Below are 18179 nucleotides of genomic sequence, written 5' to 3'. Positions count from 1 at the left end.
ATCATAACCTAACCTAATCTTACTTTCTACCCTACCACCTATTACCTACCAGCCTATACAGCCTATCTACCTTCTACCTACCTGTACCTACAAGTTACAACTTCCCTACCTTAAACCTGCCAACCGACAAGCTCCGAAGCATACAACCCACCTACCTAGCACCTACACCTATTTTATTTGGACTTATTGTATACTAATGCAAAAAATCTAATGATTGGAATTTTGGTTAACAATATTTGTGCCCTTGATGTAGAAAAAGAACGTTTTGCAACATGTTGCATAGGTAGGTATATTGTATTATACGTAGGCATTAGGCACCTATTATTTGTTATGCCATAACAGGTGTGAACTCTCACCATATAGAACACATGAATCTAAATGTATTATGGAAAAATGTAACATAGAATGTCAGCAATTCTTAAATGCATCTGCACAATATTAGTTGCACATGCATTCAGTGTCCCAAAATTGAGTTTTGGCTGGGTTGTCAGAGGGGAATATTATCCACCAAAAAGGGGTAGAGGGTGGAAACTGCTGGTTAGATTAGATACAAAAAGAGTGAGAAAAGATCAATAGCATTTATTTTTATCCATGAGTATCTATGATCATAAACCAACTATCTACATTCCACACAACTGCCTTTTGAGGTAACAAACTCAAGGTGTTCTTGGCTGAGAGTGGTTAATTGCTCTTAGAAATTGGTCGCGAATGTGGCAAATGAATTTCAGTATTTCCCACCCAAATCAACAAATTTTGGGACACTGTAATAATACATTATCCAGGTTTAGGGCCACACTAACAGTGATGACATGCCCTGTCGAGTAGAATTCCGAGTGACCCGGCCTAATGAATCCTAGAATTTTTGAAATTTTACCACCCTAGGGCAACACTTATCCGGCCTCCGGGGGCAGGGGACACAAAGGGGGTTCAAAATTCTGTAGGCGACACAAAATAAGTTTTTTTGACCTCTGCCCGCCATATCCGTCCCGTCTCCATCCCGTCTCCGTCACGTTTCCGTTTCCTCCCCGTACCATCTCCGTCCCCTCCTGTCTCCACCCTGTCTTTATCCTGTCCATCCCATCATCCCATCATCTCGTCTACCGACACTGGCCGGTCGCCGTCTACTCCACGCTCACATTCTCACGCTACTTGGCTGCCGCCCGTGAGAGGCCCTCCTTTCACCTGCCGCGGGGCGTGTCGGACTTCCTACACCGGCCCGCTGGCCTGTGATTACCAGAGATGACTGTCGGTCAGGAGATACGACCAGCGGGACACGGCTCACTGAGCGCCACACAGAAGGTCGAATAGAGGGGTGTAGTGCTAATGGGCGGATGGGATAATGCGTGCGGTTTAGAGATTTATAAGAAGTGAGATCAGCTCATCTAAGAAAGAATAACTACAATAATAATAAAAATCAAAATATGTCAAAAATAAATTAGGAGAGCTTGTCATGAGAAGACTTCATCATAAATAGATGTCTTAAAGCGATATAAAAATCATCGGAACCCCGAAGCAATTAAAGTTTGAGTTTCGCTTCTCTATTGTTCCGGCAGCCTCGCACGAATATGTATGTAGACGGTCACCACACCACACCTGAACAGAGGCGGCTGCGGGATCCTGTTGCACGCTGACCCAGCTATAGGGCGGGTGTCGTGTTCCAGTTGACCAGGCGGTCGTAAGTTGGAATACTTCCGTCACCTAGCAACACACCGCCCCGTGCCGTCTGTCAAGGTCACGCCCGAGGGGGGTCGGCTAGAGGTCAAATGCAGGTCTGTGTGTGCGCTGTGGATGTCTGGGCTCTGAAAGGTACCAGAGTTTGTTATGACACTGAGCAGAACGGCAGGCGTATGGCGAGGAAGTAAGCCGCGGGAAACGTTCGTTGAAACGTTCCCTAAAACTGTGACGCGACTACATATCAAGTGTCTGATAGGTAAGTCTCCGATAAATATATAAGCCTCATCGTATCCCCGCCTCAGCACTCTCTCGCTGACCGGCCACGAGCAATTAGGCCCAAGTTTCTCCTGGACGCCTCCTTTCCCCAATCATCGCAACGTCCAGCAGTACCAATCGTGTGTGTGGCGCGCCACCATTGTTGATTGATGAACCCACAGTGCCGCCACTACGGTGGTCATTTTGTCATCACACTTGTCCCCACCGCAATCACACAACATCTTAGTCATCGATCTAATCCGCAGCCCCGAAAACAAAAGTGGAAGGTACTAGTGGCCTCCTGGGACGAATACACATTACAGACATGTGCTGGTGTAGTACGTTTATTTCACAACAGTTGCTACACAAATGAGCTGCGTGGAATGCTAAGCAGTTTAAAACGAGCAAACCACTTTCTCTTCGCTGTCGACAAGCGACGATGGACACACGCTCACATAAATTAAAATGCACCGTGCGTAACGACGCCGGTGCCTTTGACCCGTTCTTGATAAATAAGCTCATTTAAACCGCCAAGGCCGCGAACAGTGGAACGATGCGATAAGGGGAGATTTATGTTAGATCAGAACATGCTCGATAAATAGAACACATCCCAATTAAAATAAACAGACTGGTCAAGGCCAGTCCTGTTCACTCATTTCTAAGAACGATGAAAATGTGTCTATTGTAAATTCACAATCAAAATTAATCGCAGCAAAGGCCGACTCACATGGACTGAGGCCGTCATCCTCACGGTAAAAATCGAACCTACCCTTCCACCTGTAGTTTTGTACTGGCTCAGTGCTCCAGGCACCTCCCCATGGCAGCGCTCGACAAGAAACTAGTCTTCACATCCCCTTCCAGTCTTTTCTTGATCATGTCTTCTAAAGTTTCCGCATACCGCCGAACAAGTAGCACACAAATACGCTCACGCTCACGACATTCGCTTATACCTACCTGCACGCACACACACACACACACTCACACTCACAAACACGACACTCCAGGCAGCCCGACAACACCCTCTTGCCTATACAATGCTACAGTAAAATATACCCGCTCTGGAGACCAGAAGTTCGTTGCCGCTTAGCTAGCGGATTTTTGGCTGTTCCTGAGATATGGTTGGCCCCTTGATCATGTGACCGAACTCCTTCTTTGTTACTATAGCCGCGAGTTCGATTGGCGAGCGTCTTGCTGCTTCCGAGTGAGCTTTTGATGAATGTTGCGACACACTGGAAGCGTCCTCCGAGCTCGAATACATGTTTATTGTTTATGGTAAGTTCTAGCGGCTTTGGCTTTGATGATTGGCCGTGAGCTGCTAAATATGCATCGCAGCTGCAAAGTTTGTAACCCACAGGTTCATTCATACGATCTGGGCTGCATAGTGATTGAGCATGTTAACAAGTTTATGAATATCTTGAAGTAGAATACAACAAGCTACTTGCATTGATCCTGTTTACCGATCATTTTAGGAGTTGATGACCCCTATTTTTAAATCTCGAATTTTGATTCTTCATGGATGTTTGTGCCCCAGTTGACCGGATTTTTGTGGCACCAGTAAGGTGGCACCAAGTTGTACACTTCGTTATAATTTTCGAAGAGCTCACAGTCAGGTTATTGGCTTATCAGCAGCAGCTTAACGTCTCTCCTCACACCAGACGTCCCCGAGAGTTTTCCCACAGACGGCCGCTGCTCCGGAGTTCTCACATGAGGAACTGTTGCTCCTCCTCCTCCTCATAGCGCACCTGTTTGGGGTCTCCGATCAGCAGCTCGTCCGGTCCGAGTTCCCGGGCGATCTCCTGCAGCACGGCCCTCTTCATCTCCTCAGTCTGCTCCAAATCGGCGTCCCAACCGTTCACCGGCCAGCGACCAAACACGCCCTGCTTCGACAGCAGCGCCACCTGCGAGTAGAAGCTTTCCGGACTCTCCACCAGGTGACGGTGAAGCTGGTCCAGCTGGGCGTCGGTGAGGCTGCGCAGCCAGCGGACGAAGGGACCGAGCCGGTGTTCGACATAGTCACGCAGGCGGAGGCAGAGCCGGGTGCTGTTGAGGCCGTCCGAGCCGCCCCAGATGATCACTCCGGCGGGCCGGCGCGCGGCGGCCTGGCCGAGCGAGCCCAGCAGGTCGGCTGGTGAGAGGAAGTCGGTGTGCCGCTCGTGGTAGGCGTACCAGGTGTAGGGGAACACCGGGCGGCCGCCGACCAGCCGGGACATCCGGTCGGCTTCCTCCAGCCGAGAGCGAGTCTGGGGACAGGGGAGGGGGCTGTATCAGCAGCAGCACGCATATCGGATCCTCATCCTCCCCTCACCTATCTAAGAAGGGAAGCTGAATCGAGAACGACGATCACATTAAACGTGCTTTGTTTTTAAATAGACGACATTTTTATCGATGTGAGGGATACATTTGAAATTCATTTTTGATGTCTTCTACTTCAGTGCAGAATTACCGTTGGTCCATGCTTACCTCCATCGTCTTCTCCCATGCGGTGTATTTGTATTTCAGGTAGTAGATCGATGGGTAGAGGGCGTCAGAGTTTTCATAAAGCCACAACGTCCTGAAAATAATGATAATATTTGTAGTCAACAACCAGCTATACTACAGCACAAACAGCTATTCGGTATGACTTCAGCTAAAAAAATCGACATTGCGTCTACTAATTTTGAAGAAAATTCAACACATTCACGACTAAGGCTAGCTTCCGTAACGAGCCCGTAAAGCCACTCACCGTTACCATAGCTCCCTTCCCATTCACTGACTTGTCGCTATCCTGGCCAACAAATCCTCCCCACGGACTCACTTGTCGTTGTCCTGACTGATGGCCGGCGCGCAGCTCTCCACATGCGGGATGTAGGCCTTGCAGTAGGGGTAGTGGTAGTAGCCCCAGAGGGCGCTCGGCCGGAGCCGCCGAGCCAGCTGCAGAGTCTGCTCCAGGTACTGGCGGGCGGGGCGCTCAAACAGCGCCTCAGCCTGTGTGGATGGAAGAGCAGACGGTCAGGGCTGGGTGTATAGACTGACATCTATCGGGAAAACTGAGAACTAGTGAGTGCTCATCGGAGGAGACCGGCAGTTGTGTCGACTGTCGATTGAGTTGAGTTGAACATTATTGTAAAGGAATGGCCTCGGCCACTGCGGCACATCGTGGTCGGTCGCCGACCCAGCCGATTGTACCCCTCCCGCCTCACATGCTCCCTCAGTCCCATCCTATGGTCCTCAAATGGTCTTATTAGGCTGAGAAGGCCTAGCATGGCCAGACTCTATCCCCACCTCAATACACGATATACATCTATCGCCACCTGAATACACGACCCAATACAAAATGTTTCGCACTTCCTCATTCTCGTGTATTTAGACTCGTTTCATCCCTTGTCGTAGCCAACTGTCCCCCACCATCCCCATCTTCCCTCGCTATCCCTAAGTCCTAACCACCGCCAGCCATCCCTAGCCATCCCTAGCCATCCCTAGCCATCCCGCTCCAGTCTCTGTTCTTAGCCATCCCTCTCCGTCCCTCCCGATCCCCCACCAACCCTCCCCGTCCCTTACCGTTCCTCCCCGTCCCTCGACTTCCCTCCTCGTCCCTCCTAGTCCCTCGCTATCCCTTTTCACCCCCCACCGTCCCTCACCGTGTAATTGCCGGCCGTCTGTGCGTCCATGTCAGTCGGATCGGGGATGACCCCGGCCGCCACCAGCGAGCGGTGGTACTCCTTGGAGAAATTGCGGTATTTTATCTCGCCGGTACTGCGCAGAGTCGGCTGCCACTGCTCAAAATCGATCACCGCCGGACCTGCCGGTGGAGGGGAGCGAATGTGTCAGGTGGAGTGACTGATTGGGAAGAAATGTCCAAACATCTCGGGAAACTTTGGAGTAAAACCTGCCATTCACATAAACCTTTACCCCTAAGAATAGAAACTATCGATGGTTTGAAACAGGGGCGTAGGCAGGGGGGGGGCCACTGGGCCATGGCCCCCCCTTGGGCGCCGAAGGCGCCCTTTGCGATTGGAGGGCGCCGAAGGCGCCCTCCAATCGCAAAGCCGCCACCCTGCTACACATTGCCGCCCTTCTGCTGATCGGCGTCCTCATAATTATTGGCGCTCTCCTACCTATTGAGCCCTCATGTGAAATTTTGAAGGCCGCCTTTCTCCCTTTTGGCACCCTCTTGTTCAGTGCCGCCCTCCTACCTATTGGTTCCCTAGTCCTTCCTGTTGAATGTTAATCGGGGCCCTTCTCCTATTGGCGCCCTCGTGTAGATCGCCGCCCTCCTAACCACTGGCACCCTCCTGTTGATCACCGCCCTCCTATCCACTGGCACCTTCCTGTTGACCAGCGCCCTCCGCACAGACGCCCTCCTGTTCGTGTCATCCTCTTGAGCAAAGGCGCCCTCCTCACCATTGCCACCCCCATTTTAATCGTCACGCTTCCGCTCATTGGCGACTTCCAGTTGATGACCGCCCTCCCACCTATTGGCGACCTCTTGTTGATCGCCACCCTCCTATTGGTGCTCTCCTGTTCCTCGCCACCCTCTTACCTGGTGGCGCCCTCCTGTTGATTGTTGATCGGCGCCCTCCTACCTATTGGTGCCCTCCTGTTGATCGCTGCCCTTCTATCCATTGGCGCCCTCCTGCTGCTTGCCAACTTCCTACCTATCGGTGCCCTACTGTCGAAACTCGGGATGTTGATCGGGGCTCTTCTACCTATTAGTGCCCTCCTGTGGATCGCAGCCCTTCTACCTATTGGCAACATCCGTTGATCGCTGCCCTCCTATCATTTATTTACTCCTTTGGCATGTTTTTCAACTTAGTCGTTCTATTGCACATAGTTGATGTCTTGCCTGTGAAAACTGCCACAAATGAACGTGCATTCAGCACAATGAATGAAGTATCTATACCTACCAAAACTATCTACGCTCTACGATGCATAAAACACGTCTTTGGTCTTAACGGATTGATCCTACTTTACGTGCATCATGGCATCTATATGGATTACGATTAAGTATTGTCAACAGGTTCGGGCGCAACAGCAGGCATCTGAAGTTTCGGTGATTGAAACTGGTTATGTGGGTACACTGTATGCATCTGTGAGAAGGCTATGAAGGCTGGTCTGAGGTAATTTGGATGATGTTTACGCATCTCGCGCTCCGGTATCAATCCGATACGGTGATCTGGTGCGTAGATATGCCACCGCCAATAAACTTTTATACATCGACACCCATGAGCCAAGCTTTCTGTACAGTTTGTGTGGCAGCGGCCCGACCAAACCTTAGGTATTTTTTACACCTTCAAATTTGGTAAAAGAGCGAGAGGAGCTTTGAACAGTGATCGTATAAAAGGCGTGCCTAAAAAGCGGAGGAAAAGGTTGTTTTCAAAAATTTCGCGCGCCTTCGGCGCAGCATTTCAAGAACACTTGACCTTTTGTGACCTGGAGTATAAAGAATACACACGATGCAAAATCAATGCAGCACGACCTATACGAGGTTACGCAAAAAAAACTGGTGGCATGGTAAAAAACGCCTCCCAACCCCCCAACCCCCACTGAGCGATTTTTTATCTCGCGACCGTATGGCGCCCTCCTTGGGTGAGGTGGCGCCCTCCAAACCCTTGGCCCCCCCCCCCTTCGCGATTTTCTAAATACGCCGCTGGTTTGAAACGTTTTTTAGCATAGTTAAGTATGACTGTATAATTAACATTGTAATAAGAATTAAGAATGGATAACAGGTACTATTTTGCTCATTACTAAAGGAAGCAAAAAAAAAATCCAGAATAAGAAAGAATAGACACATTTGTAGCACTTTGCAATGTTAATGTTCCGTCGGCGTCGTCCCTATGTAAAACGACCTATGTCCTATTGGTTCGGAACATCTCATGAAGAGGTACGAGAGAGACGTTCTAAGGGATTATCAATCTCGTGTTTATCGAACAACAGGAAGATAATCAATCCAATGAACATCTTCACTCTAAATATTATACCAGTATAACGCCTTTTGGGGCGACTAACGGAGCGAGCGAGAGGGTGAGCCTTGCACGTGCGAAATTTCGACGGGGTACCTCCAGCTGACTTGTGCACGGCACCCTACTAACCGGTCTCTAGCGATGTGCCAAATTTGAGCACAATCGGCCCAGCCGTTCTCGAGATCTGGAAGCGGCACCCTGCACGTGCGCACGTGCAAAATGGGTCCCAACTGACTTTTGCACGGCACCCTACTAACCGGTCCCTAACCATGTGCCAAATTTGAGCGCCATCGGTCCAGCCGTTCTCGAGATCTGGAATCGACCCCTGCACGTGCGCACGTGCAGCAGCACCCCAACTCTGGCACATGGATATGCATTGCCTAGTGGGTGCCTACTTACATGCCAACTTTCAGCGCAATCGGCCAAGTGGTTACCGAGATATTGCAACAATTATAAAAGTGACACCTCTTCGTTTTGCACGTGGCACGTGCATAAGGGGTCACCCACATGCATCGGGAATAGTCCAATACTTGGTAGAAGGAATGAAGCTACCCTACAAAAATTACCGCGTGTAAATCGGTCAAGTGGTTGCTGAGATATAAGCCTCGCAAAAGCGTGACCACGGCCGGTCGGCCGGCCGGCCGCTCATACTCAGAAATTTCCGTTAATCTAAGGAAAGACTACGCTCGCTTCGCTCGCTCCGTACAAAGGATTTTCACCATACACCATGCCCCATTCTCCGCTTATGGGAACCTGGCTCTGGTAAGTAATCAAATCATCTCTGAAAGGGGGACGTTCGCTCGGCTCCCAGCGGATCCATGCCCGCTGGCCGCTGGGCCGACCTCGTCCGCTCCCATGGCGACAAACATCTCTCGCATTAAATGGTGTTTTGAACCCGTTCGCCAGGGGAATGACCTCTGGACGGCTTGTGAAATTACACAGCCGCGCGAAAACCCGATAAACAAAACAACTTGGAGACGCGGGGGAAGGTATGCTGTGCGCTGGGAGGCGAAGGGGTCATTGTCCGTCTTATGAGACAGTCTCCAGTGGTGCTTGGTGACTAAGGACGGTGGGGCAATCGGACGACGAGGGAGAGGAAAGGAGGGAGGGAAAGAGTACGGATCAAAGTACGATGGGGGTAGATATGTGCGGCTGCGTTCCGCTGAATTTGGGACATCTAGATAAGATAATAGAAAAATGCGGATGGGCTTTTCTAGGGTCCTCAAAAACACTCGATGTAAAAGCAAGTAATTACACAATACACATGCGGTGAAATATTACACCATATTCTTTTATCGTGGCGGCATCGTTAAAAATGTAACACATTCGTGACCTTTAAATCCCATTCTCACCTGAGTAATGTCTCGGAATAATGTCCTCGATGTCCTTCCGTAGCTGTTCGAGGTGTTTATTGAGATCTCCCGACTGGGGGATGCCTCCGTTGACGGGCTCCTCCCGTTTGAAGATCCTGCCGTCTCTCCTGGTCACCTTCTTCTGCAGGTAGTGCGGAAACTGACCCGGCTGGTAGAGGATGTTGAACCGGTCGCCGTGGAAGGTGTCTCCCGTGTTCTGGATGATACCGAACTTGGAGAGGTCGAACTTCACCGACTTCGGACACTGGGAAGCAGGGTACGGATGCTGTTAGAAGTTGGATTGAGATGGCCGAGCGTTAAAAATCGAAAGACGGGTAAAGCATGGCTGAAATTGATCCTCGTATTCAGTGCGAGTGGTATATCAATCATGCAATGCAGACTTCAACCTCCAATATGAAAAAAGATCTACGTGACGCAAATACGTTAACCTAATAGCCCAGATTCTTCAACCAAGTTCAAAGGGTGCATGTTTTGAAGAAATGTCACAGTTTATCTGTGTTATCTCAATGCCAGGAATTTGCCTGTTTGCGTGTCCCGACCCCCGGGCCGGGTCCGTGTACCCTCCCCTGCCCCTTTCCAGCCTCCTCCATGCTATCCTGCCTATTGGTACCGCGTTTTGGATAGCAGAGATAAGGCGACCTCCGAATGCCTCAGAACCTTCCCCTTCTGTTATACATTGCCGTTTTCAGCGATGTTTCTATCGCTCAAAAGCGGTCCGCGATTCATTCTGTCCGTGACTGGTGACGTCACAGGTCAGCACACACGCAGACGCACACACACATACACACACAGCCGCGCGCAGCGGGGCTCTGTTGCCGTGCAGGGTCGGCCGCCGGTCTGCAGCGAAGACGGTACAAGGCGAACCGGGGACGACTGTGCAGAACTCTGCGTTAATCCGCCCACCGCACCGGTTGGCCTATATATCAACAGATTCACTGCTATCCAACGATTCAACGGGACTTTCTCGTTTGCACTTTCCGAAGTGTAAGCACCGTACGGAGGCGAATGCGTTCCTTCCAGAACAATAGCGCGAGTGATTAAGGTGTATTGTTGATATTTTTTACCATCATATTTTCCCAGATTTGCCAAAAGAGTCTGATTTACATACAAATGCATCATGAATCTTCTATATTGCTTGGGGCTGCTCGAGAAACGTTTAAATATATCAATGCATAAGCAGCGATAAAATGACCGACCAGTGGGTATGGACTTAAGTTCAAACGATTCTTAAACGGTTCTGGCAGTTGGACGTGAGATTGTTTAGAAAGCAGCCCGACAAGGAGCAAAAATATTCCGCATGATTACATACCAATGATACCACGCCGCTCACACATGAGCGGGCTGAATGAATGAATGAATGAATGAATGAATGAATGAATGAATGAATGAATGAATGAATGTATTGTTCCACGACCCCATGTCGGGGTAAGGGAAGCTAGGGCCGCGTGGCACGGTTAGCTTTACATGCCGCATTTAAGTCTCCCGGCGCGGTTAGCCAGACATACTGCATTACAGTCTCCCGGCGCGGTTGGCTAGATATGCTGCATGAAAGTCTCCTGGCGCGGTTGGCTAGATATGCTGCATTTAAGTCTCCCGGTGCGGTTAGCTAGACATGCCGCATCAAAGTCTCCCGGTGCGGTTGGCTAGATATGCTGCATTTAAGTCTCCCGGCGCGGTTAGCTAGACATGTCGCATTGCAGTCTCCCGGCGCGGTTAGCCAGACATACTGCATTACAGTCTCCCGGCGCGGTTGGCTAGATATGCTGCATGAAAGTCTCCTGGCGCGGTTGGCTAGATATGCTGCATTTAAGTCTCCCGGTGCGGTTAGCTAGACATGCCGCATCAAAGTCTCCCGGTGCGGTTGGCTAGATATGCTGCATTTAAGTCTCCCGGCGCGGTTAGCTAGACATGTCGCATTGCAATCTCCCGGCGCGGTTAGCCAGACATGCCGCATTACAGTCTCCCGGCGCGGTTAGCCAGACATGTCGCATTGCAGTTTCCCGGCGCGGTTAGCTAGACATGCTGCGCTGCAGTTTCCCGGCGCGGTTAGCTAGACATGCTGCGTTGCAGTCTCCCCGCGCGGTTAGCTAGACATGTCGCATTGCAGTTTCCCGGCGCGGTTAGCTAGACATGTCGCATTGCAGTCTCCCGGCGCGGTTAGCCAGACATGCCGCATTAAAGTCTCCCGGCGCAGTTAGCTAGACATGCTGCATTAGTCTCTCGGCGTGGTAAGCCTAACATGCCGAATTAAAGTCTCCCGGCGCCGTCAGCCAGACATGCCGCGTTGCAGTCTCCCGGTGCGGCTCGTTATATAAACATGCTGCATTAGTCTCCCGGCGCGGTTGGCTAGCCATTCCGCATTGAAGTCTGCTGGATTTGTTAGACAGCCATGCCGTGTTTAAGTCTCCCAGCGCGGTTAGCTAGACAGTATAGACATGCTGCGTTGAAGTCTTCCGGTGCGGTTTTAGTAGCCCATGCGCCGTCGCAGTTCCCGGTGACGCGTTCGATGCGGCTTTATTCCTATGAAGTTTGAATGTTTCTTACGGGATAATTACTAAACTTGCTTGGCTATAACCTTAAATTAACTTCTTTGTAGCTGTTTAGATAACTTAAAATATTTGAGATCACTGGTTCACTCCCGGACCGTGGTTTTCTTCTTTTTTTCAAGCTCCGATGGGGCCGGTGGTCTCGGCAGTTTCAGCGCACTCATCAATGCTCAAGAAGTGAATTGCTGGCTTCTGAATATTTACCTACAATGTCCGTAAAACAGAACAAAAGCGAAATTGAAATGACAATCGCGGTCTTGGATTTACGGCAGCTAGACCCTCGGTAAGATTGAGATCAAGCAGGATCTGTTTAAACAGCCAATAGCAGCTGAGGAACATTAAAGATCCGTCACGAGACACTCCTTACCTCTTCCGTGGGGACATTCCAATAGACATTGAGCGCAGACGCGCTACCACTCCACGCCAACAGACACAACACCACAAACATCTTCATCGCACCCATCCTCACAGCCTCAACACCACCACTCCAAAACCACATAAAACTCCACTCTCGAGTCGGCCGGGACCACGTGCTCTAGCGGCCCCCGGTGAGCCCTGGCCGCGGCCCGGCGACCGCCCTCGCAGCCCTCAGAACGGGTAGTACCCGAGGGTACCTACATACAGTAGTATGTAGGTACCCTGGGTAGTACCCGAGCCGAACGGGTGAAAAGGCCGTCCGCCGGCCACCGCCGCCGGCGGCCGCGACCTCTGATTGGTCGTCTGTGCCAGACACTGCCGTTAGAGGGGGGGGGGGGGGTACGCGAGACACACGCACAGCTCTGTGTCGAAAGGCTGAAACGAAAATGTGCCAAGGGGTCTCCGGATAAAAGTGGTTATGGCTGGGTTTGGAGCGAAAGGGTAACTCTACGAATGTAGATAAAAATAGTTTGCCTCTTGCAAAAAGTTGCAAAAAACATGCGACATGCTGTTTAATTTTTTTTGCTGAATGACCTGACGTAGCTAAATGTTACAATATTCAAGCGTGAATACAAATTTGTAAAATGCTTTGGTTTCGAAATTCAAGAAATGTGGAATCAAACTCTTTCGTTGTAAATCAAGCATTACCAAACCATGAAAACTAAGCAACTGTAATAAGCAAATGCTCGCGGTAAGAGATGAGTTGACGCTCTACGAAGCGTTGCTGCTCCTCATTTTTTCTTAGGGGAATTCATCATCTCAACACAAACCGGTCGAAACAGTTGTGTCGAAAATCTTTAAGTCTGTTTATTTGTCGAAAATCTTTGGGCACATAATGCACCGTCAGTAGCCAATGTTCGTCCCTAAATTACACCAAACAAACAGACTACACAAAAAGATTAGGCTTGTTCGGCGATTTTTGTTGGTACGATTTGTGAACGGCTTACAGTTCACATTTCAATTAAAGAATACTACACTGAAAACAATTTCACCCAAAACTGGCGAGTAAACCGGTGCCTCGCGGGTACCCCTATCCGCAACCATTTTTGACCACCCTCCCAGGAGTCAATTTAGGACATAACACTTTCGCAATTCACTCTGGAGAGTAGTAACCCTCCACGACTATTCGCGCACCAGTGGCTCGCGACCCCTCCATCGAAAGGTATTCATCGACGCCTACCTGGCAGCAGCGACCCACAAACCCCTAGGAGATGGGGTTACCCTCCACGCCTACCCTTCGCCGACCAAGTCACGAGGGCCAAAAAAACTCCCACGCTTGACCATATTTGCGGGAAAATATCTATGTTATAGCAATCTCACACCTAGGAAACATCGGTGAGAAAGTTTCACACTGGTGGGAAAGGTCAAATCGAATTCCCATAGAAAATTCGACATGAATCAGTCACCGGCAGTCATGCAGACCGCCCGAAATCAAGAGGATGTGTCGCCTTTATTTATTTATTTATTTGTGTTTGGGGCATTTCGGTCAAAATGACCATTGCATGCCCATGTGTGAACATCAATGTATTCTAATATCGATGAGGATATTTAAATATTGTCTAAGCTAGAGTTTGTCGAATAATCTAATTTCACGAAGGTATGCGAAGAGGAGATCAATCAAGGGTTCTTCAGAATCGCCGAGAACAGAAGCCAATGTGAATTGTATGTTCCTTCGATTGCAATAATCGAGCATCCGTTGTCTTGTATTGTCGAATTTTCTGCAGTCAATAATTATATGTTGAACTGATTGTACGCAGTTACATAGTGAACACCTTGGGCGGGCGTCTCGAGTATATATATGGTTATGTGTATATTTTGTATGGCCCAATCGCATCCTTGCTAATATCCTTTCTTCATGTCTATTATTCCTTTTTGCGGTATGCCATACTTCAATCTTTTCTTTTATCTGTCTGAGTTGTGTATGCTGTGTTATTTGTACCCATTGTTCCTGCCATTTTCTAAAAATAGCCTGTCTTATGTTTGCTCTGATAGAGTTGTATTCCATAGGGATGTTTGTGATACTTGTAAGATTCAGGGCATTTTTGGCGTGTTCGTCTGCTTTTGTATTTCCGTATATACCGCTATGGCCTGGTATCCAGAGAAAGTGGACCTTTTTTCCGTTGTTCGACAATATATGTAATTTGTTAAAGATGTGAATGAGAAGAGGTGATGCTGGATATGGAGCTTCTAGCGATTGAGCAACAGATCGTGAATCCGTGCAGATCATAGTTTGTGCCAAAGACTTTTCATTAGCCAAATCAATTGCTTTTACTATGGCATGAAGTTCGGCTATGAATATCCCAGTTCCATTTTGTAAGCGAGTAGATATTGAATGATTTCCTACGGGATCAAAGACGGCGTTTGCGACGCGGTCACCCGACTTGGACCCGTCCGTAAAAATAAAATGATGTGTAGGAAATTCTTGTTGTGTCTGAAGGAACTTGTGTTGTATTTCTGTGTCTGTCACTTGTGTTTTCGGGCAATCAATAAGAAATGAAACTTTCCAAGACCTGACTACCCATGGAGGGGTGTTCAGTATTGGAAGTGGAAGAATGTTTGGTTGAATGAAGTTAATTTCGTTACAAAATTTCCTTATTCTAGAGGCAATGGTGAGTCCCGATCGTTTCTCTGCGGGACCTAAGCGATTGTGGTGAATTGATGGAAGAATGGTAAGTGTTTTGAATGCGCTGTGGTCTGGGTGAAATCTGACTTTACTACTGAATCGTAAAGTCTGTTCGATGCGTCTAAGGTGTAACGGTGGTATTGTTGCCTCAACTTGAAGGGATGGAATTGGTGAAGTTTTCATCGCGCCAGTTGCAATCCTAATAAATGAATTTTGGATGGTGTCAAGTTTCTTTAAAGTGTTGTCGCTTCCTCCGGAATAAACTACAGAGCCATATTCAATTACTGGTAAGATGAGCGACTTATATAATTGGAGAAGTGTTTGCCGGTCAGCCCCAAAATCTGTGCCAGCAACACAGCGGAATAAGTTAAGTCTCCTTGTACATTTTGTTTTAACATATTGGACGTGTTTACTCATGGACAATCTATTATCTAATACAACGCCAAGGAACTTGAATGAATTGACACGAGGTATAATGTGTCCGGATAAACGTAAGTGTGAAGGCTCCAGCATTCTAGTATTCTTTGTAAAAACCATGACAGCAGACTTCGTTGGAGAAAATATGCAACCATTCTGCCGGGACCATTCATCGAGATTGTTGAGTATATTTTGAAGACGGGGAACAGAATATTGCGAATCGTCATCTGTGCACCAAATGGCGCAATCATCCGCAAATAATGAGTATTGAATATCTTGAGGAACAGAGTTAAATATATCATTTATCATTATATTGAAGAGCATAGGTGACAAGCAGCTTCCCTGCGGTAGACCGTTTTCGAAAGAGAAAGTATCTGAGAAGATGGAGCGAAAACGCAGCTGAAAACTACGAGCACCTGTTAGGAAGCCAACTAAATACCAAGCGAGATGTCCGCGTAAACCGAGATTGTGAAGTTTGCGTAGAAGTGTTGGCCGATGTACCGTGTCGTAAGCACGGGTGATATCTAAAAAGACAGCAGTGGTGTGTTTTTTAAACTTAAAACCCTTGCGGATGTCTGTTTCAAGGCGGATTATGTGATCTAATGTACTATGATTTTTCCTGAAGCCACTTTGATATTTTGATAACAATGTATTTTTCTCCAGAAACCATTCTAAACGTTTCCCAACCATTCGTTCGAATATCTTTCCAAAACAACTAGTCAAAGAAATTGGACGGTAGTTGTTTGGATCTTTACGGCTTTTTCCTGGTTTAAGAAGTGCAATAACAACTGCTTCCTTCCATGCTTCTGGAAATGCCTGTTTTGTCCACAAATCATTAAATGTTTGCAAAATAAAGTGTAGGGTAGAATCCGGAAGGTGACGAAAGAACTGATAATGTAGCTGGTCTGGGCCGACAGAGGTGTTCCCAGTGGACTGTATGGCGTTTCGAAGTTCCGATAAGGAAAATATATCATTGTATTGTTCTATATTTTCGGATACAAATGCATGTGGTGGAAGGCGAGACTGTCTTTGAACATAATCGATGAATCCTGCCCTGTAGTGACGTGATGCACTATGATGGGCTATGGTTTGTGCGATTGTGTTAACAATGTCCTTTGGTTCTGTAATATTTGTGTTATTGACGTGTAAAATTGGAAGAGACGTGAAACTTCTCTTGCCCGACAGAGAGCGTACCAAGTTCCATATTTTACTCAGAGGGGTACGATAGTTGAGTTGCGAAAGGAAAGACTTCCAGGAGGCTCGTTTTGCCTCTCTGATAGTCCTTTTGCACCGTGCTCGTTCTTGGTTTCTTAGAAGAAGTGTTGTATTATTTCTATGGCGTAAGTATAGGCGGAAAGCTCGCTTACGCTTTGCTATGGCGTGAGCTACATTATCAGACCACCATGGGACTCGCTTACATTTTGAAGAAGTAGATGTTTTCGGAATGGATACTTCCGCTGCTGTTAAAATAGTTTCTGTGAGGAATTTAATGCCATGTTCTGGAGACTGAAATTGCTCATGGTCTACCTCACAAAAGGTTCGGAATTTCTCCCAGTCGGCCTTTTTGAAATTCCAACGTGGAACCGAACCCTGGACAACATCAGCATCTGAAGAGAATGTTGTTCGTATCTGGATGGGATAGTGATCACTATGGTGGATGTCATGGTCGATAGACCAATCGAACATTGTAGCGATTTGTGTCGAGCATATTGAAAGATCAATAGCAGTCTCACTGTTGTGTGCTAATGAAAAATATGTGTTATCTCCTTTGTTAAGGAAGACAAGTTGATTTGTGTCGAGAAATCGTTCAATTATATCACCGCGCTCATCGGAGACGCCAATGCTTCGGCCCCAAAGCGGACTGTGAGCATTAAAGTCTCCAAGCAGTAGAAATGGATGTTGAAATTGTGCTATTAGATTCCGTCCATTTAAGCGAATGGTACAAGCAACAGCTTGTAATGGAGTGTTTAATGTGAGTAAATCATGTACATAGTCATTACTAATATACAAAGCGGTGCCGCCATGGTGCCGCTCGCCATCAGTTTCATCATATCGGTACAAAGAGTAATTGAATAACGAGAAATTATAGGGATCAGTTGGAAGTAACCATGTCTCTTGTAGTGCTATGACAATGGGTGCTAATAACAAAAATAGCATTTTGCTTTCGGCCCAGTTCGAGACTAGGCCTCGGCAGTTCCACTGAAGTAGTGTATTTATTGTTGTTTTTTTGAAGAGGTGTTGTTGTGTGACGTATCACGACGGGGCGAGGCCCAACTTGCCGCACGGTTGTGTCCCATAGACACTCTAGTCGGTGGTCGTGACATGCGAGGGGTGGGTGCTCGTCCATCCTCTGATGGAGGCTGGGGGCGGGGTCCTTTCGACCGCTGGACTCTTATCCAGGCTCCGGTGGAGCGACCAGCTCCGGCAGAGGGTTTGGCCTGCTGAGCGATCTCCGGTGAGACCTCGGGCTGCGAGTTTGGAGGGGAGGAGGGCATCGGATCACCAAATATGGTCTCGGTGGCGTTGCTGGTGTTCGTGGTCGCAGACGTGGACGTGGTCGTCAGAGGCTTCAGGCACTGGAGAGGGGGTAGTGCTGCGATGGGGTCCGTCTGGGTACTGCAGGAAGCAGTTTGGGTGGTGGCGGCCTTGGCATACGACCGGCCAGGAGCCGGAGTGGCTGTCTCTGCTTCTACGCGGCGGCGGGCATCTGGGTAGGAGCAGCCGGTTTTTGCTTTTACCTCACAAATACGCTTTTCTTTTTGCCACGTGGGGCACTGAGAGGAAGAGACTGAATGTTCCGAGCTACCACAGCTGAGACAAGTAACTGGTTTGGTGCAAGCAGAGTCCGCATGAGGGGCTTCACCACACTTCTGGCAGCGGGCAGCCTGACGGCAGGCGGCACTGCCGTGACCGAATCGTTGACATTTGAAACAGC

At 48.6% G+C, this 18179-nt stretch overlaps 1 protein-coding gene across 1 annotated transcript; it reads right to left on the bottom strand.

The window, feature by feature from the left end:
• Positions 1-2257: 2257 nt before the first annotated feature.
• LOC122384778 (hyaluronidase A-like) lies at positions 2258-12414 on the bottom strand. Its single transcript, XM_043372510.1, has 6 exons — positions 12155-12414; positions 9221-9485; positions 5547-5707; positions 4724-4893; positions 4390-4480; positions 2258-4169 (listed from the first exon to the last, which is right to left on the bottom strand). The coding sequence occupies exons 1-6, from the start codon at positions 12284-12286 to the stop codon at positions 3630-3632; spliced, it is 1359 nt and encodes a 452-aa protein (XP_043228445.1). The 5' UTR covers positions 12287-12414; the 3' UTR covers positions 2258-3629.
• Positions 12415-18179: the final 5765 nt, after the last annotated feature.

The sequence above is a fragment of the Amphibalanus amphitrite genome, unplaced genomic scaffold (genome assembly GCF_019059575.1).
Source record: "Amphibalanus amphitrite isolate SeventyFive unplaced genomic scaffold, NRLGWU_Aamphi_draft 000198F_arrow, whole genome shotgun sequence".
Taxonomy (NCBI): Eukaryota; Metazoa; Arthropoda; class Thecostraca; order Balanomorpha; family Balanidae; genus Amphibalanus; species Amphibalanus amphitrite.
This window is presented reverse-complemented; position numbering and strand designations above follow the sequence as displayed.